The sequence below is a fragment of the Phacochoerus africanus genome, chromosome 11, assembly GCF_016906955.1.
Source record: "Phacochoerus africanus isolate WHEZ1 chromosome 11, ROS_Pafr_v1, whole genome shotgun sequence".
Lineage (NCBI taxonomy): Eukaryota > Metazoa > Chordata > Mammalia > Artiodactyla > Suidae > Phacochoerus > Phacochoerus africanus.
In genome coordinates this window covers 88,987,850-89,009,221 of record NC_062554.1, presented here as the reverse complement: position 1 = coordinate 89,009,221, position 21,372 = coordinate 88,987,850, and the positions used below count along the sequence as shown (strand labels likewise).

General features: G+C 37.0%; 1 protein-coding gene across 1 annotated transcript in view; it reads right to left on the bottom strand.

Moving 5' to 3' along the window:
- Window positions 1–4,634: 4,634 nt before the first annotated feature.
- The window catches only part of ABCB5 (ATP binding cassette subfamily B member 5), a 120,108-nt gene continuing 103,370 nt past the window's right edge, over window positions 4,635–21,372 (bottom strand). The window contains exons 24-28 of the mRNA XM_047754395.1: window positions 17,912–18,068; window positions 14,535–14,732; window positions 12,452–12,658; window positions 6,547–6,693; window positions 4,635–4,882 (exon numbers count right to left, since the gene is read on the bottom strand). Coding sequence (XP_047610351.1) covers window positions 4,685–4,882; window positions 6,547–6,693; window positions 12,452–12,658; window positions 14,535–14,732; window positions 17,912–18,068 — 907 coding nt within the window. The 3' untranslated portion in view covers window positions 4,635–4,684. The remainder of the gene's footprint in view (window positions 4,883–6,546; window positions 6,694–12,451; window positions 12,659–14,534; window positions 14,733–17,911; window positions 18,069–21,372) is intronic.

Here is a 21,372-nt window from a genome sequence, read left to right as displayed (position 1 = left end):
TGTGGTTTTGCTAAACGGAGTCCAGTTGTGTTACCTGAGGTACTATGTAGTGATCCATGCATTCTGAAAAATAATTATGCTTTTTAAATGTCTTGTAATTATCACTTTTACATGTCTTGTAATTATCACTTCTAATTTTCCCAGTTTCCTCCCTTGACTGGTTCTTATGAATGAATTTTCCAGACAATCTATGATTCTACTTTACTAACCCTGTTAGAATAAGAGCTCAGAATTAAAATAGTGAATACACAGAATTATTACAGGAAATATTTTCATACAATAGGTCATATGCAAAGCACTCTGCATGTACTATGAAACTGACACATTGAGTAGGTTAAAAACTAGGTTATTAGCTATGACCTAAGTTGACTTAACATAAAAACACACAGCTTATTTTAGAGTGGCAAGATATAAAGTAGGTTGTTTGGGTTATAAAACAGGTGTGACATAGTGGTTTATTTCTTTTCATTACTATCTGTGCCTTATGCCTCTTAACAGTTGTTTCCATTCTACTGGTACTCTCATTAGCATTTCAATTATTTTAAGACTCAATGAACAGCCCTCCCTCCCAGGAAGAGAGGGTGGTACAAGGATAAGATGTGGCAATGGCTGAGGGCTACTACAATATGCTAACATTTAAAGGATGACTCTGATGGATACTGACCTCTCTGGTCAGCTGCCTTCACTATATTTAGGACTTTCTAGGCCAGGTATTCAGAGGTTCCATTCCATTGCCCCTATGTTCCCCCCTCCCCACGAATGGTACTTCATGTTTGTTTCTTGTAACATATCCAAGCCGAAAGGTAAAGGAGAAGCAGAGGGCAAGAGTGCTTGAGCAAACTTGAGTCAGCCTCAATAAGTATTAGGCTGAATCATGACTGGCAGAAGTCACTGTTTTCCCGAGACCAGGAAGTCCTTGAGAGGGCATGAGTAGTAATATAGACAGAAGTTTTGTGGGAAATGAGGCCCACAAGCATCTGAAAGAAATTTGTCAAGGTAAATTCAGGTACTAAAATATTTCAGAATTAAATACATAAACCAACTTTTACACTAGGATAAAAGACCAAAATTAATTAAGTTAAAGTAAACCTGCCATGTGATAGAAAGGAAATATTTTTATGGACTTAAGCCATCCCAGAATAAAAGTTAACCATCCAGTGGGTCATCAAAGATTGATAATACCCATGACAAAGAGATGGCACTATGTGATTGCAGAAGCAAAAACAATTTGCAGCTAAACAGCTTATCTTTTCAGTAAAATATAAGCCTTATTTTAGTATCAGTAATGCACATTTGCTATGATGTCCTTTTGAGCTGAATCACCTTGAATATCTACAAAATCTAAGGCACTATAAGAAGACAATGCATTTTAAAGTTGCTGATTTGGTGTTCTGAATAGTATGGCATTCATTACTTTAAGCCTTTAAGTAAACAATAAACCTAAACATATTATTATTTAATAATTAATTTATAAGAGCTTTAATGAGTGATTTCAAATGTAAAACCTAGACTTAAATCTGCTGAAGTACCTTTTCATTTTATTTTTTAAAATAAAAATCTCAATTCCTAATTTAGCTTCTTTTTCAGTTACAGAATACACTGCTTTAAGAAAAAGTATAAGGATAATATGAGAAAAAGAATGTATATAAATGTATAACTGGGTCACTTTGCTGTATAGCTGAAATATACAGAACACTGTAAATAAACTATAACAAATTTTTTTTTTAAAAAGAAAAAGTATAGGGAGTAAAAGACTTAGAATACTGATAGGGTGTGTGTGTGAATGATTGTTCATTTCAAAAAGATTTATACAAGTATTCCTTAAATCCTGAGCTCGCTGAAGTAATTCCTTAGCTGGCTGGAATAATTTTGAGGACAAGGTGCTTTGATTCTATTAAACCCATTTTTTAAAAAAATTAAAATGATATATTTTAAGACTATTTTAAGAACAATACAGCAATTTTAAACTTTTGAATTGTGGCAGTCCTTAAAAGCAGCACGTCTCTACTAACTTTCTGCCTTCATCAGCTGAGAACCCCACACATCCTTGTGTACTCGTTGGGACTCCAATTCTCACCATGGTTGCTTGTTCCTGCGAAGGCAGTGACTAAGAATGCTGCTTGTGGATAATCCTTTAAAATCTTTTAAAATAAAAATGCACGTAAAAAATTATATGGGGCTCTTAATTAGACAGGAAAATGTTTTACCGACATCTGTAGGTATGACTGTGGGATTGCCATGGATAGGCTCAAAGAGAACTTCGGCATTGCAGGTATTTGTCAGTCTAGGAGGCATTACAGAATTGCAATCTGAGCTGCTCCTGCTCTGAGGATTTAAGCATATCCTTATTAGACTGCCCTTTCCCTCCTGCCTACCCTACTCTGGAAAGAGAAACCATCAAGGGCTTTACATTCACACTGAGCAAAAGGGGCCACAGGGCTTTCAGTGCCAATGTTTTTAAACAATACATCTGATTCTCAATCTCTTAATCTTATTTTTATTTTGCATTTTTTTAAAAAATGGCATAAAACACAAATTTTTAAAAATTATTTATTTATTTATTTATTTTTTTCCACTGTACAGCATGGGGACCAAGTTACATATACATGTATACATAATTTTTCCTTCCATTGTCGTGTTGCAATGTAGGTATCTAGACATAGTTCTCAATGCTACACAGCAGGATCTCATTGTAAATCCATTCCAAAAGCAAGTTTGCATCCGTTAGCCCAAGCTCCCCAATCAACCCAGTCCCCCCACCTTCCCCTGGGTAACCACAAGTCTATTCTCCAAGTCCATGATTTTCTTTTCTGTGGAAATGTTCGTTTGTACTGTATATTAGATTCCAGATATAAGTGATATCATATGGTATTTGTCTTTCTCTTTCTGACTTATTTCACTCAGAGAGTCTCTAGTTCCATCCATGTTGCTGCAAATGGCATTATGTCATTCTTTTCTATGGCTGAGTAGTATTCCATTGTGTATATATACACCACATCTTCTTAATTCAATCATCTGTTGATGGATATTTGGGTTGTTTCCATGTCTTGGCTATTGTGAATAGAGCTGCAATGAACATACAGGTGCATGTCTTTTTTAAGGAAAGTTTTGTCCTTATATATGCCCAAGAGTGGGATTGCTGGGTCATATGGGAGTTCTATGTATAGATTTCCAAGGTATCTCCATACTGATCTCTACAGTGGTTGTACCAGCTTACATTCCCACCAACATTGCAGGAGGGTTCCCTTTTCTCCACAGCCCTTCCAGCACTTGTTATTTGTGGATTTATTAATGATGGCCATTCTTACTGGTGTGAGGTGGTATCTCATGGTAGTTTTGATTTGCATTTTTCTAATAATCAGGGATGTGGAGCATTTTTTCATGTGCTTGTTGGCCATCTGTATCTCTTCCTTGGAGAAATATCTATTCAGGCCCTTTGCCCATTTTTCCATTGCATTGTTGGCTTTTTTGCTGTTGCGTTGTATAAGTTGCTTGCATATTCTAGAGATTAAGCCCTTGTCAGTTGCATCATTTGAAACTATTTTCTCCCATTTTGTAAGCTGTCTTTTTGTTTTCTTTTTGGTTTCCTTTGCTGGGCAAAAGCTTGTCAGTTTGATTAGGTCCCATTGGTTTATTTTTGTTTTTATTTCTGTTGCTTTGGGAACAAATGGCTTTAATTTTTTTCACAAAATTTCAGATTGCTGGCAGAGTGCACTTTAGAGAGGCTGATTGTGTCATTGTAAATGGAAAAAAATACAACTAAGAATAAAGATAAAATCACTAGAAATTACATATTTAGGTTAATGGAAAACATGACTCAGTTTACCAATATTGTTATTGACACAAAACTTTTAAATCATACTTATATTACAGAAAGTAAAGCACATATACAATTTAAATAAATTACTTGATTGAATTATAATAAAGACATTTAAACTTTTTCTACCCATAATATAAAGGTAGCTCTGATTTAAGTAATTAAGTGTTCATACACAGGTAAGCCTATGATTTTTTCTGCTAAACTCAAAGCTTGGAATAATGGAATCTTCAGAATGGATCATATGAGGCATTTCACTTACAGACGTGGAAGATAATACCTAATTCTGCCAGAAACTTATCCTCTCCATATTCACCTGGCAAAGGAATATAATAGAATTTTGGGAATCTGAATATTCATTGAAAGGAGCACTGAGAGAGATATTGTAGGAGAAAGTCCTCACTAGCTCAAAGTACTCTAATATGTACCACAAAATTTGGGAAGTTCCAAATTAAAATCATTCTCCCTACAGTGCCACAGGTCCAGCAACATCTTACTCTCTCTTTGCTGAAATCTTTGAACCTAATTAACTGGACAATTTTTCCCTCTGGGAACAAATTCCCAATTTTATAGCAGAAGTTAATGGGAAAATAGATTCATTTTGCAGTCAACAAACTGCTTTATAAGTAAATGTGCCTTTAATTAAGTGAGGGATACAGGCTTTATCTCACTTAAGCAAATTTAGTAATTTTTGTTTCTTTTTAAAAATCTGAAGGGAAGATGGTGTGTAAACAGAATATGTCTGTATTTGAATACCATGATTCCACTGATACAAGCAATAAAGGAGACCAAAGCATGCCAAATAATTACCAAGTTCTCTTTCCTTGCATTACACAAAGATCAAAATATCTGTTAACTCCAACAGCATCACTGCACTGACTGTGCATTTACTAATTTAAAATATGTGTCTCTATTTTTCAGGAGCTCTTGATGAGTTCCCTGTTCCTTTATTTTTCCATTGTGCAGAACCACTATCAAATCTGCATTCTGTATTTTGGAGAGTCTGTGAGCCACCATTAGGCACGTCCTCCCCTTACTGGCCTTATCAAGGGCGTGCTGAACCACCTGAAAGAGAGAAGGGCCTGTGATTGCTAGCTTGGGTTAGATGCTAATCAACTTGCCCAAGCTGAAATGATTAAGGTAATCTATATATATTCATTGTGTATTTGCTTATCTCCAAGGAAAATGCCCTACTCTGTGAAATACTATACTCAATAGAAAGCCACAAAAAGTAATTATGGACATATTATTTAAGACTTTTAATAAGAAAAACTTGGGAGTTCCCGTCATGGCTCAGTGGTTAAAGACCCGGACTAGCATACATGAGGACTTGGGTTCAATTCCTGGCCTCACTCAGTGGGTTAAGATTCAGCATTGCCGTGAACTGTGGTGTAGGTCGTAGACCTGGCTCAGATCCCAGGATCCCGCGTGGCTGTGGTGTAGGCTGGCAGCTACAGCTTCGACTGGACCCCTAGCCTGGGAACCTCTACATGCTGCGGGTACAGCCCTAAAAAGACAAAAAAAAAAAAAAAAAAAAAAAAGAAAAAGGAAGAAAAAGCTTTTGTGACAATGAATAAAAATTACATGGTTATGTGTATTAATAAGTGGTTCCAAAGTCAAAGCCAGAAATTAATATTTCTATACCTAAGTGGAATTTTCTAATTCACTTACTTCATTTCTTCTCATAGTTTTTGTGGGTTTTTTGTTTATTTTTTGTCTTATGTATAATTAAGCTGTAAAACCATCCTAGCCTAACAGCATCTCACCTCAATGATGTTACAGTGCTGTATATGAGAAATGAAAATGGAGGATGAAAACCAATACTTGCTGAACATATAAAATATTCCAATTATGGATATCTCATTTAAATCCTTGCAGTAACCCTGTGGGGAGCATTTTTATTTTTCTAATGAATAAACCAAGATTTGAAAAGTCCAGGTCACTTGGCCTAGGTCACACTGTTAATAACTGATGAATTCAGGATTATAGCCTAGGTTATGTCTGATCCCAAAAGTCCTGTTTTATCTTCATAACACCCTATCATGAATAATAATCATCCACAAATAGCACCTGTGTGGTGATTAATTACATGGGCTTTTACATAGGACACCCTCTATTAGAATTTAGGGAAGTTACTTTTGTAAGCCTTAGGGTGCTAATCTATAAAACGAGCATGATAATGAAATAAGCTAATTTATCAAGTTGTGAGGACTGAGACTGTAGCTGTTAACAGGCACTCGATAAGTATTAAAGATTATCATTCATTCAATGTCTATTTGCTTCCTTGTTTCCTTTCCTAACCAAACTAATAGTCTATAGAAGGGAGAGTAACTAGCAGGCTCCAACAATAGTGTACATTATTCTTTTATATATGTAGACTGCCTTATTATATTGTTTGGTATTACCAGGATAATAATAAAATAGGGAAGTAATTTTCCTTGGGCTTTTCCTTGAGTGAAGAAATATTTTAAGAATTGAGTCCTTCTTGATAATGAGACTAAAAAGACTAATTCAAGTGAGAATACCTTTCTAAAACATGAGATGCCGTGTGTCCCAAATCTCCCACCTTCGCACCAGCTTCTAATCTTTTTTAAAGGCCAAAATCTTAATTAGAACTGGTGACTACAATTCTCTCCAGTTTTTCTCCCCCAAACTGACCTTGATTTCTCCCATGACACTCCACTCTTATATTTGATATTATATTCTGAGATGAAAGAGGAGGATGTTACCTTTTCACTTTCATTATCAAGGGCTGAAGTGGCCTCATCCAACAATAAAATTTTTGGTTTTCGAAGAAGAGCCCTTGCAATAGCTAGTCTTTGTTTCTGGCCGCCAGAAAGCTGTGTTCCTTTCGGTCCAACTTGTGTGTTGTATTTCTATTACAGGAACATGCAATTAAGAAAGCAAGGATTGGGTTATTTAAATTAGCATGGCAACTGTGGGCGAGAGCCATCTAAATATTTCAAATTTTGCTACTCTCTAAAACGTGTGTCCCAACAAGTGCTGAAATCTATTCTTGGACTTTGTTGCAAATAAATGCTAAACCAGCAGTAAACACTACCATCTCATTTACATATCTAATCTGATCACAAACAGCAGACCTTTGCCATTTTGCTTTTACTAAGGAATTGTTCAAATTAAAGCATAAGAAAAAAAATTATTGGGAAAAGAAGCTCCTAGTAAACACAAATCTTTTCCCATTAAGTTAAATTATCTTCTATTTTCAGGTCAAAATGATTTAAAGTATCATTTGAAAGCAAACCATTGGGTTCCTTCACTTTGGCTCTTGATATACCTCTATGGGCACATCTCTCCAGATACTGTGAGGCTATTCTTAGTGGTGCAGGTATCTTCCTGGAAATAATTTAAGCTGACATCTTGAGACAGTCCATTCTGTCTCAGGTCATGATGGTGACATTTAGCACTTCACAATATTTCTACACTCTCCTACTTACTAATGACCCCCTTTTCAGTATTACCTACGTAGAAGGATAATGGACATTTTTCACATATCCTAAAACCATCATAGTCTGCTAAATCACAATGGATCAGTTAAGTTGGTGCAAGCAGGCTACTACTTGCTTTCTAGATAGTTCCATTGACTCTGCTTCCCTCCAACGTTTCACACTGCTTTTTAGAAGCCCTTGACAATTTTTAACACATACATGCCACTGCTACCTGGACAAGAATATATGCATGGATCAGCTCCACTAGGAAAGCAACCTTCCAAAGATGGATCTTATAGCAGCATTATAGAGAAGATGGGACACATGATTAATGTACTATTTATCTGTCTTAGTATCCTCAAGGAGCCTGAATCATCTACTTTTCCCACCACATTTGGCTGCCTTCAGGAGGTGCCATTCCAGAAGAGTGGAGAGAGCCTGTGATATAACCTTATAATACATGTGTCTCCATCTCAAAGTTCATTTTTCAACTTAAAATGCTCAGTTGCTTACTTTATATTAAACAGGGGGTATATGAATTACTAAAGCCAAGTAAAATCATCTGTTCTGAAGTGAATGCTTTACAAAGTAAGAAGACTTCAGCTAGCTCCTCTATGATTTTATCTAGGACTGCCAGCAGGCTGGGCCTCTTCCTCCTAAAATGCACTTTATTATAATTGGAATCATAGGAGTTCCTGTTGTGGCTCAGCGGTAACAAAACCAACTAGTATCCATGAGGATTCGGGTTCGAGCCCTAGGGTTAAGAATCCAGCATTACTGTGAGCTGTGATGTAGGTGGCAGATGTGGCTCAAATCCCGTGTTGCTGTGGCTGTGGCATAGGCTGCATGTGTGGGCCTAAAAAGCAATAAATAAATAAATAAAATTTGAATCATAGGGCTATGGATAATCAGGAAAAAACTATTTCGACACAGTGCAATCCCATAGAAATTAGAGAATTCAATCTTAAGCCAAAAATTGAGAGATGATTAGATGGGAGTGATAATGGGCTTGTAGCTCTTTATGCCAGTACAGCTTAAGTTGTACAGATTCCTCTATTACAGCTGAAGATAAAGCAATACTAGCTTAGAAATCCCTTCACATTTCTTGGCCTTCTCTGGCTTGCAGGAAGATGTAGGTCTCAAGAATGAATTGGATGAAAATATATTTCAGATGTTTTTGCCCATGATTAAGCAGAATAGATTCACATTATAAATGTGAATATACATGGTCTCAATAGCAACCCAAAAACATTTTCAGACACTCAAACTGGAGGTTTTGGTTTGTTTTCAATGAATACAGAATTTAATTCTTTTCTGCTTAAACTGAAAATCTAAATCAATTTTATAGCAAACACTGTGTTAGTGAATGCCCTGACATCACCTGTTTTATAAGACACTCAATGGCAATGGCTATTTGGTGTGAAGATGGGGCTCAAAACCAGTTGAATCCTGGAGGAAACATCAGAAAAAGTCTAATCCTAAAACAACTGTATTCTGGAGATTTCTTGCAGGCCCTGGAAGGGAGTTTCAGGGTGGTTCCTGTGGTTGAAGTCCTACTCAGGGAGCTCTAACGTGGCTTGACTGAGAGCTGCCACTGTGAGAAATTGTGGGGACTAGGGGACATCTTCACCTAAGTGTTTCTCAAAGGATCCTCAAGACCAAGGCAGTGTTGTCTCAACTCCTCTCCTAGGCTACTACTTCCAAATGACTGCAGGATATCTCCATGGCATATACTACAGTTGTGTTATCCTTAGCATGCTCCAAGGTGACTCCTTGCTATTTACCCTTCTGGTGAACTTCCAGACAGGTCCATAATCCTTTACATGAAACCTACAGGGCTATACTTGTTTAAGAATTCTATTTTTTTTTTTTTACTTTAGAAGAAAATACACTATAAATTGTATATACCATACATTACATATATTTAATATGTGATATTTATATTATTTAACACTCCCAGAAAGGGCTGGGGAATCAACCAGTAATCAAGTATGTTAATATTTCCATAGAAATATGTGATAATTCATTCTAATTAGGATTAATAAAGACTACAGATAGCCTCACATCACTTGGGCCACAAACGAACTTGCATCAAACATATGGTCTTTGTGTGCTGGGGGGAAAAGAAGGCACAGAGTTTCAGAACTTTTGGAAATAGGAATTGGGGAAAAAAAAGTATGGACCTGCCTCCAGACTGTTGTAATGTACCTTTTATGCAGTCTCTGCCATTGACAAACAGTCACAATTTGCTCTTGAATGAGCAAGTGAAAGGCTGAGCTTCAAATGCACTGTTTTTCTTTAAAGATTTGATCATGTCTCTTTCTCTGCCTGAAAATGTCTAGCAATTTCCTATTTCCAACAATACAGAGTCCAAAATTAGCCTGGAATGTCAGAACCTGTGCATTTAGTTCCTGTTCATATTTTGTTTGGTTTCTTCTTCTCAACACCCCAGTTCATGCTCAGGACTTTAAATTTATCCACTCCCCGACCCCCAAACACCTAAAACCCTTTTACATGAATGTGTTTCTGTCTGAGCTTATTCAGCCTCCTAAGAATGGAGTTGTCCTTTCTCTGCCTAGTAAACTCATACACATTCTTTAAAACCCAGTTCAAAACAACATCCTCTGTATGGTTTTCTCTGAGTTCCAAGAGACTTTGTCATTCCTTCTTTTGTACTCTTATGATATACTCTTTGTGTTTTTATTCCAGCAGGTTGCCCAGTGTATCATGTACTTTTTTGCTCACTCTCTAAAGACAACCTGGAACTAAAGTCCTGACAATTCCACTTTTGTAATATCTTTTACATCCTTTTCCTTGTTTTATTTCACTTTATAGTTATTAATTGAGGCCTTCATGTCTTAACCCTGGAAATAGCTCCTAAGTGACCTCCCAAATTCCTTGTCTTGTCTTCACTCCAAATGGTCATTTACATTGCTGCTAGACTAGTAAGTAGTTCCACTGTCCTATTCCAAAATGATATTTTGGCACCATATTTCTTTCTTTCCTTCTTCATGGCTGCACCCACGACATATCGAAGTTCCTGGGCCAGGGTGCAGCTGTGGCAATTCGGATCCTTAACCCATTGTGCCAGGCCAGGGATCAAACCTGTACCTCTGCAGTGACCTGAGCCACTGCAGTCAGATTCTTAACCCACTGCACCATAGTGGAAACTCTAGCACCATATTTATTTATGGTTCTACCTATTTGGGGTGGGGGGGTAACAGTGATATGGAGGAAAACTAAAGTTAAATTTAAAAACACCAAGAAACAAAGCTATTCTTTCTTTTGGAAATAACATCATCTTGATTCTCAAAGTTTATTGTAAAAAGCAGACTGAATCTCTGCAGTATACAGTTTTGGGTAAATCTGAGAAATAGTACAGTGAAAAAGAATGAAAGATGATAAAAATTTTAAGAATACAAATCAAATGGTACAAATATAAAATGGTTAGCATTTTATCATATATTAATTAAAGAAAAAAAAAAAACTACCAGAATTACGTGGATAATAATCTGACCTTGAGATGTTCCTGTCGTGGTACAGAGGAAACAAATCCTACTAGGAACCATGAGGTTGCAGGTTTGATCCCTGGCCTTGCTCAGTGGGTTAAGGATCTGGCGTTGCCGTGAGTTGTGGTGTAGGTCACAGACACGGCTCGGATCTGGTGTTGCTGTGGCTGTGGCGTAGGCCTGCAGCAACAGCTCTGATTAGACCCCTAGCCTGGGAACCTCCATGTGACATGGGTGCGGCCCTAAAAAGACAAAAAAAAAAAAAAAAGACACAAAAAACTGACCTTGAGTCAATAATTCAGTGAATGCCTTGGTAAAAAAAAAAGAGAAAGATAGAAGGTTACAATTTTTATAAAAATATATGTTAATCCTTCTTTATTGTTAGTAATGCAGAACTTTCCTAGAGAAAGATATATTGTATTAATGGCCCACTTCTAGTTATAAGCACCAATTAGTATGGACAGGAGACCATAGATCTAGCAGTAGAAAAAAGAGTGTGGTGACCATTATCCTCCCCTAGGAACAAGGTACTAGATTAGTTATTTGATATACAAGTTATTAAACTTGGGCATTTCCTTTTCAAATGAGCTAGAAAATCACATTATAAAAGGTGTTTCTAATCAAAAGTCAGTATCTATATTTTTATTTTATTTGCACATGTATTTAAGTATAAACAGATATTGTAAGAACTTAGTTGCAATTACAGTTAGTGTCTCTGTGTGCTACTTCTGGATCTGTGTCAGTGCTTGCTACACTAAAGCCTTCTCTACAGTTAACCAAAATTTTAAACTTTTCTGAGATTTTGTGTCAGATGTCACAGTCAATGCAAAGAGGTGACAAAAATGGCCTAGCACTCTAGTGGGAAAAGGAGACCCTAAGCAAATCAACAAGCGCCAGGGTGATTTGAGACTATGATAAGCATCTTGAAGACTATGTGACTGGCTACAGGGGTGGTGGGGACTCTAAGAGAAGGTGGCCAGGAAAGGCCTCTGCAAAGGTGACATCTGAAAGAGCTTGAAAGTTAAGGAGCTGGTCTTCAAAGAGCCAGAAAATGGGAGGTCCCAGCTGAAGAAATAGTAAGTGTAAATGTCCTGAGGTAGGAAAGAACATGGTGTATTCATGAGACAGAGAGGCCAGAGTGGCAGGAGCAGGGTGAGCACATGATGAGCAAGCTGCTGGCGAGGCAAGCCCAGCCACATCAGAGAAGGCCTTGCCAGGCACATAAGGAGTTTAGACTTCATTTTAAATGCAAACTATGCCATTAGAAGGTTTTAAGCAGGGAGGGGTATGATTTATGTTTTTAAAAAATCCTTCCAGTGGTTGTGAGGAAGAATTGTAAAGGGACAAGACTTCCTGGAAGAAAGAAAATAGATTAAGAGGCAATGAAGTGGTCTGGAGAGGGATGATGGTTGTGTAGATGTGAGTAGAGTATAAATGAATAGAAGGTGAAGAATCAAAATGTGAAAATTAATTCATTGAATATTACTACATTTTGGTCTTAGAAAAAATAGTCATACAAAAATCTCAAGTTTTGCTATTTACTTCTAACTTTATCTTAGACCCTGGTAATAAATACATTGTATAATCCAAGAAACACATAAAAACAACCACTTAGGGCCAGTAAGATATTTGGACTTACTTGGCAGCTTTGTAGTTCAAGATTTCAGACATTTTCTTACCTCAGGAAGACTTTCAATAAAAGAATGGATATTTGCTGCATCTGCTACTTCTTTTATCTCATTTAATGGCACAACGCGGCTGTTATCACCATAGGCAATGTTCTCAGCAATGCTACAGTTGAAGAGCACAGGCTCTTGAGAAACAATTGCTATTTGGGAACGGAGCCACTGTACATTCAATTCCTTTGCATCCATACCATCAAAAAGCTATCAAAAGCAGAATGGAGAACAATACGTGACGATCTAACAACTGTATCATGTTATGGTTCACTGTATTCAAACATATACAACTCATAAAAAGAAGATTGGAATTCAAGCTGTTTCATAATACAATGTTACCCAAGGAGGGCTCACTAATAATAATGTTGTATAATAGCAGACAGATGTAGCTGACTGAAGTACCAACTCCTAAAATTACCTGACATTTCTAGGCATAGCTATATAATCAAAGACCAGTCCAGAGTCTATAATAAAGTCTGGTGCTCTGTACTGAGGTCAGATGAAAAATGACCAAACTCCACTGAAACAGGACCCCACTTTATTAAAGTCTGGAGAGAGGGTAAGTGATACAGTAGTCTGCATGTAGAAATATTTTGTACAAAACCATGTTTATTCATATTGGACATATAACAAAATTGAACTGACATTTGATGAACATACTGATTACGTTACAGGAACTCTTCAGGTACCAAGGAAACAGTAATAAACAAGACAAAGCTCTTGCCCTCCTGTAGCTTATATTCTAGTAAAAAAGGCAGGCTTATAATAAGCACACTAACAACTTCTGAAACTCAGAAAAAGAAAGTTATCATGAAGACAGGATAATGGGATAGTGAGTGACTAGAATGTGGTGAGGATTTGGAAAGTGGGTGGGTAGATGCATATATTCTATAGTGTTATCTAAGAATCCCTATCTAAAGAAGTAGAATTTAGGCTGAGACATGAATGATGAGAAGGCACTGACAAAGAAGTTAGAGTAAGAACATTCTAAGCAGGGGAATGAGTAGCAAGAACAAAGGCCCTTGAGTGTGTTTAAAGAACATAAAGAAGCCAGTGAGACTGACACACAGTGCACAGTGAGGGAAGAGTGGCAGGAGAGGAGTCTGGACAGAGAAGGGCAGGAGCCAGTTCATGGAGAACCTTAATTTGGTGGTATGAACTCTGGTTTATCCTGACTGTGGTGGGAAATCACTGGAGAGTTTAAAGGAGGGAGAGTGCTATGCTATGTGCAAACAGATGAATGTTACCTAATTTTGGTACTCATTGTTAACTCATTGTTTTCTCTGGTAACAAGGGAGCCATTTTGGGAACACCATTTTGCAAACTGTCTTTGAGACCCTGTGATGGGGAAAAGACTGTAAATTGCAGCAGAAGGATGACTAACATGACACTCTTTTACTTTTATGGGCTTATGGTTTTTTCTGCGGGGGTAGGAGGAAACAGAACAGGAAGTTGTCCTTGTGTGTGTTATATGGTGATGGTTGGTGGAGAGAATAATTGAAAATTTGAATATTAGAGCAAGAAAAGTGCCAGGTCAGAAAAATAGTTCTTGGAGTTCAAAGGAGGGAGAGGTTGTTTTTGTTTGTTTGTTTTGTTTGTTTGGTTTTTTTTAGATCAGGATATAGAACTTAATGGAGCTGCAAGGAAACTCTAATCATGTAGAAGGTTTTGAGAGTTGCTAGAGTGAATAGCAGGAAGCCTGAACTGATGCAAAGAAACTACTATCTCTGCTTTAAACTCGAACAGAGTAACAAAAAAGCCCAGCTGTTGATATTAAGCCCATCTTCCAACACCTGTATTCTAAAAGAATTCCATGGATTATAAGATCAAAATGTCTGCTCTATAATGGTTGAAGAATCTTTGGATCTTTTTTCTTAGCTTTAAAGTTTTATCCATCATTTATGTTATTGGTTTGCTTGTTCTCTTAGTTAAGGAATAGAGGGGATGTAGTTTTTTTTTTTTTTTTTCTTAAACTACTACACTGTTTGCCCTCCTCAAATCAGTGAGGATGCTTAAGCCCAAGGGAATGTTTAATAACAGCCCCACTAACCCCCAGATGAGTTGTATTTAATTTCAGTCTTACCACTTGTCCTTTCACTGGGTCATAAAATCTTTGCATAAGTTGGACAGAGGTGCTTTTCCCACAGCCACTGCTCCCAACAAATGCTACTGTCTTTCCTTTCTCAATACTGAGGGATAAGTTGCGAAGGATGAGAACATCTGGGCGACATGGATAGAAGAAAGAGACTTCTCGAAACTCTATATTCCCTTCAAATATATCCTGTAAAAAAAAGTTGGCAGTGTTTAGAAGGATGACTTCGAAAGGTTGTAACAAATTATAGCACACTGGCTGAGTGCTTTCTGAAAATTGTCTGTTTCTACAGCCATGTTAATTCTAAAAATTGTATTCCTCTCTGTACAGAGTTGCTAACTGTCGAGATTTCTGTATCTCTCATTTTTTTTTTCCAGGTTTTTAGGGCCACACCTGTGGCATATGGAAGTTCCTGGGCTAGGGGTCCAGTAGGAGCTGTAGCTGCTGGCCTACACCAGAGCCATAGCAACTCAGAATCCGAGCCGCATTTGCGACCTACACCACAGCTCACAGCAACGCCAGATCCGTAACCCTACTGAGTGAGGCCAGGGATGGAACCCGACTCTTCATGGATGCTAGTCAGGTTCCTTAACTACTGAGCCACAATGGGAACTCCATATCTCTAATTCTTATTATCTTCATTTCTGGACTTTACTAAGTTCCTAAAAACACTACTTTCCTTCAGCTTTAGGACCTAGTCGTCAGATCTGCAGATTAGCTGTTTGCTCTAAACAAATACATCTTCAAAAAAATTAATTTATGCTTTATAGACATTTATTGCTTAATTCAGAAGAGCTGGCATCCTCATAAACCATAAATGTATAAATGGTAAGTTGGACCATGTTTTACAGTGAATATACAATTTTGAATTATCTGTTTTTAATTGATTATTATTTGGCAGTGACACTTGCCTAAAGGTTATTTTTCTCCCTATGCTTCAATCTCTTTAGTGGTTGATAACTTGTAAAGCAATACTCATATATACCAGAGATGTTTATAAAAGACTTTCCAGAACTATCACTAAGTGATGATTAAATTCCCCTTATATATTTGGTTTGTAAGATTTTAGTTTCTTTTCATGTTTGCCCTCAATCAACTACATTTGAAGTAGTCAGGTTTAATAGTCATGCTCAGCACATCTGAGCCCAGTATATAGGTTGGAGGCAGGGGTAGGTGGAAGGGAGGAACAACAAACAATGTTTGACAAAGAAATTATCCTGTTGTCAAAGGAAAGAAATGTTAACATGTGGTTAAGAGTCCTAGAATTAGAAAACAATATCTGGAAGCGTATATGCCAAAATATTAAGTTTAGTAGTAGCTTATTTTTAGTTTATTCAATGTCTTCTATTTTGCCCACTGTAACACATGAATATTATTTGTGAAAAAAAGTTTAAAAAAAACCCCAGGATACTGAAGAATAATGGAGAATAGAATTATTTCTGTGTATGCTCTGGTGCCTTTTGGAAAGGCATAGAGAGATATTCTAGACCTCTAGACTTTAATACATTTAAAATGTATTCTTACTGTTTTAAACATTTTATTATGGAAAATTTCAAACATCTATAAAGGTAGAATAACATATAATGGTCTGCTATATGCCTATCTCCCAGCCTCAATAATTATCAATATTTGCCAATTTTGTTTTGCCAGACTTTAATTTTTTAAAGCATAGGGAGTTATATTTAGAAGTAAGTGTATGTTAGACATGAAATAATTTTATAGTCTCTATAAAGAACATTTCCACATTCTATTCTGGAATATATGTAAATCCACCTTGTATACGGTTTCTATGAGGACATTTATCAGTGAGATGCTCAATCTCTCTAATGTAATATTTAGAAAGAAATGAGTAGTGATATTATTATATATCTAAATCCTAGATTTAAAGTTTCCTGCATTCTTTACTTTCCAAAAGATAAATATGAAATCTTATTTGATAATGCTCTCATGTATCTTAGAGCATTATGTTTTGAGAATTTGAAGATGTTTTTATTTTTGTCACTAACAACCAGCATTCCTTTTAATAATTACGAAGTTCTTCTGATAATGTATGATTTTAAGCAATCATACATATAAATCTACTGTTAAAAATCTAGAGGGAAATATTTTTAAGTGAAAATCTTCTTTTAAGTATATACCTAGTAACTATTCTTCTAAATTTAAAATGTCTAGAAAGATCTTGAAATTGAATATATATTAAATGTACAAGACCACTACTGAAAGGCATATTTTTAAATTTTTTTCATTTTTGCCACCCTGAGGCATATGGAGTTCTTGGGCCAGGGATCAGATCCAAGCCACAATTGGGACCAAAACTGCAGCTGTGGCAACGTCAGATCTTTAGCCCACTGTGCTGGGCTAGGGATTGAACTCTCACCCCAGTGCTCCCAGGATGCTGCTGATCCTGTTGCACCATAGCAGGAGCTCCAAAAGGCTTATTTTGAAATTATACGCTCTCCCTATTATTTCCCTTTTAATATTCAGTCTTTTAGAATTTGTCACTAAATATGTGCATGTGTTTTAATATTTAATAATTTAATAAATATAGTTCTCTTTTTTCCTCCTTTGCTTACAGATATATTTCTCATGAAAAATCTGAAGCAACCGGGCATTATTTACTTTGTATATGTTATCAGAGAAAAAAATGAATATATCCTTATCTAAGACTATAATGCAAATCTTTATTCAACACTAAAACTTTTGCTGTCCAAATAAAATCAAATGTGTAAATTAAACCTTTGTTCAAGAATATTCCCATGGCATCAGGTAAGTAAAAAACAAACCAGGAGCATATATTTTTAAATATAAAATATGTACATTTTAGTAGTAGATGTAAAAATTTAAGTCATAACAATTATTTATATAAGCTTTTAATTATTTATAGCACTTTCTTTTGCAGTTATCAAATAATGCCTTCATTTAAGTTTCTACTTAGGGAGCATGCATATAGACAATTAATAATAAATGGACACTTAAAATCAGGGAGTTACTAGAGTTCTATTGTGGCTCAGTGGGTTAAGGACCCGATGATGTCTCTATGAGGATGCAGGTTCAATCCCTGGTCTGGCTCAGTGGGTTAAGGATCTGACGTTGCTGCATGCAAGCTGTGGCGTAGGCCACAGCTGCAGCTTCAATTTGACTCCCTGCCCCAGAACTTCCAAATGCCACAGATTCAGCAGTAAAAGGAAAAAATAAAAATTAAAAAAAAATCAGGGAGTTCCCCAGTGGCCTAGTGGTTAAGGATTCAAAAAATGGCCCTTTGCCTCTACTGTGGCTTGGGTTAGAGCCCTGGCCCAGGAACTTCCACATGCTGTGGGCTTGGCCAAATAAATAAATAAATAAATAAATAAAATCATAGTTTTTCTTACTGTTTTTTTCCCTTCTTGACTATGGCTGTCTATAGTCGGTTTCTTTTCCAACAAAGCAAACAGATGTGCAGCTCCAGATTTGGCTCTTGAATATTCAGGTGCCAAAACAAGTGTTTCTCCAATGGCCATAGCTCCATATGCAATTGCAGTAAAAACTCTATCAAATGATAAAGCATTTGAATCTCAGTTAGGTTCATCTTCAAACAAGTACTCTAAAAGTAAAGGAAAAATCAAATACAGGAATATAATCTTTTGGCACAGACAATACCACTAATGACCAACAACGATATCTCTTTTATAATTTTCTACCACACAGTGATCATCCCTTGCTCTGTACACCAAAATAACCTTTGGAGTTCAGGTAATCTTAAACATTTCTCTTCTAATTATAAAGATAGATCAAAGGTCGTAACTAGTGAATATAAAACTTCTTAGCCACTTTGATATAAGGCTCATTTGCTTGGAGATTTGGCAAAGAATTCAACTAACAATAGGAAGAATGAGTCTCTAGCAGCGAGATCTGAATTTACACAGTAGATATCAATGTTTTTTTGGGGGGTTGCATATAATGTAGTTAGAACAGATAATTGATGCCAGATAATTCGTTATCTGCCTGAAGTGCTACATGATTTAAAGAGAGCAAAGCATGGTGTGGGTTTGACCCCTGGCCTCACTCAGTGCGCTGGGGATTTGGCATTGCTGTGAGCTGTGGTGTAGGCCAAAGATGCAGCCTGGATCCCGTGTTGCTGTGGTGCAGGTGGGCAGCTGTAGCTTTGATTTGACCCCTAGCCTGGGAACTTCCATATGCTGCAGAAAGCAAAAAAAGGGGGAAGGGAATAAAAGAAGACAAACATGTTGTATTTCTCAAAGTCTGTACATTTATATTGAACTAAATCCAAAGTGTTTCCAGGGCTAACAGGAACAAAGAGGAAGAGTTTTACTATACATATGTGTATGAAAACCTAAGCAACAGATTTTCTAAATGCCTATGCATTGGGGAAGAGGCATAAGAGTGAAAATGCTATTGCCTTTTAAAAAATCCTCATTTCAGAGAAGCTTCTACCATAATAGAGATGGATGGAGACAGCTTCTACCATAAGAAATATATTGCCCTTTTCTTTTTTCTTAAGAAGAAAATATTAAATTGCCTTGCTGATAAACTAATGTTATGAGCACAGCAAGGGATTCTTCTGCTAAAATTCCTCTTGTGCATCTCCCTCTATAAGGCACACTGTCACTTCTGATTTTTTTTTTTTAGGGTGGCACTTGTGGCATATGGAAGTTCCCCAGGCTAGGTGTTGAATTGGAGCTGCAGTTGCCAGCCTACTCGACAGCGACGGCAATGCCAGATCCTAACTCCATCTGCAACCTACACCATAGCTTGCAGCAATGCTGGATCCTTAACCCACTGAGCGAGACCAGCGATTGAACCTGTATCCTCATGGATACAAGTTGGGTTCATAACCTGCTGAGCCACAACAGGAACTCCCACAGTGTCATTTCTGAAAGAGAGACAGCTTACTCATCCTGGTAGCTATAAAACATGAAAATACATTCACACTTTTCGAATGAGTGAAACATCTTTATTTTATACAATAAAATAAAATATGACTTCCACAATTTATATAATTCTAAGAAAGTTTCTGGTAATATCCTGAAGAAACCCCTAAGGTTTTAAGCAGTTATAGAGAGCAGCTTGGGATTCATCCCCTAAGTTTATATTTCTTAAACTGAGATCTTCAGATTCTGTGCCTCAGAATAATATGGAATGTTTTGTAAAATGTAGGGTCCTGGCCCTACATGAGATCTACAAAGCTCTGGGTTAGATTTGTGGGGTGAGCTCCAGGTACCTGAATTTTTATCAGCTTCTCAATTGTTGAATTGGGAAAACAATGATTTAGAGAATGGCACAAAGTTCTTTTTTGCTTAAAGAGGGTTTTAGTAGGAGGGAGTTTTCTTTGTAAAATCTTCCATTCATATAGCTGATTAGACAGGAAGCCATCTGCCACCTTAGATTCTGGAAGACACAGAGTCTTCTAGGCCAGGTATAATTTAGTGTGTCTAAAGGAGCACTTGTGACACATTCTTGGTAGTTGGGGACTACTATGGGTCTCTAAGAAAGCTGGAGACTTTGCTATTAAAGGCAAATCTCATCTGTTCACATTTTGCACAGGCCAGTACCCATATTTCCTAGAGCCTCTCTCCTTTGTCCATACTATAAAAGTATGGGTATCCTTACTTTGTTTGTGGTCTGGCTGAATGACACTCAAATCAAAAGTGATACTTGTGGTCCTAGCTCAGATAGCTCCAATTCTTCCTTCCCTCATGGCACTAGGAAATACCAGTGTGTTCATTAATCTTTGCCCTCATGTTAGTAGTCCTACATATGTTCTGACAGCTAAAGTGCTGTGTCTCCAGAAATAACTTTCAATTTTTTAGTGAAAAAAATCCAGCAATTGTGGTAGGCCATTTGGAGGAGGAATTTTTGTACGGAGGCCTTTTGATTCTCCTATATTTTAGGGTCATAAAATAACATTCGGCAAGTTATTTGTTCCATTCATGTTAAGTCTCATTCTGGCTCTGGATATTTAAATGTTTGAAAAGAATGTAAGAATTAAAAAAATAATTTTATAGAAAGATTCTATGAAAGTTTGTCACAGAATTAGTAATAATGATAATAATAATAATAAATGTTTACTAAGCAAAGCCCTTAGCATCTTGAATCATGAACTTGAATCTGTGCTCTGTCACTAGCTGATTAAGTGACTTGGGCAAGTTAGGTAACTTCCCTGCATCTTAATTTTCCCTATCCCTAAAATGGGAGTCATAATATTTCACAGAGTAGTTGAGAAGGCTAAGCAGATAATATCTGACAAATTTTTAATACTAAGGACTCAATCAAGTTTGTTATTATAGTAATTATCATATGCAACAGGATGGCTGGCTGTCTTAAGAGGCCCCTTTCAAGAAATATCCTTCCTGATGTCACTTGCAGACATGATAGTGATTGCTTGATTCTGAGGTTGTTTCACTTTCTAAGAAAATATTTGCTTAGTTTTTTTTTTCTTTTTTTCTTTTTAAGGCCTCACCTGCAGCATATGTAAGTTCCCAGGCTAGGGATCCAACTGGAGCTGCAGCTGCTGGCCTATGTCACAGCCACAGCAATGCCAGATCAGAGCCACATTTGGAAGCTTCACCATAGTTCCTGGCAATGCCGGATCCTCAACCCTTTGAGAAAGGGCAGGGATTGAACCTGCATCCTCATGGATACTAGTCAGGCACAAGGAGGTTCCCAGGTGAGGGGTCGAATCGGACCTGTAGCCACTGGCCTGGGCCAGAGCCACAGCAACATGGGATCAGAGCCGTGTCTGCAACCTACACCACAGCTCACGGCAACGCTGATCCTTAACCCACTGAGCAAGGCCAGGGATCGAACCCACAACCTCATGGTTTCCAGTCGG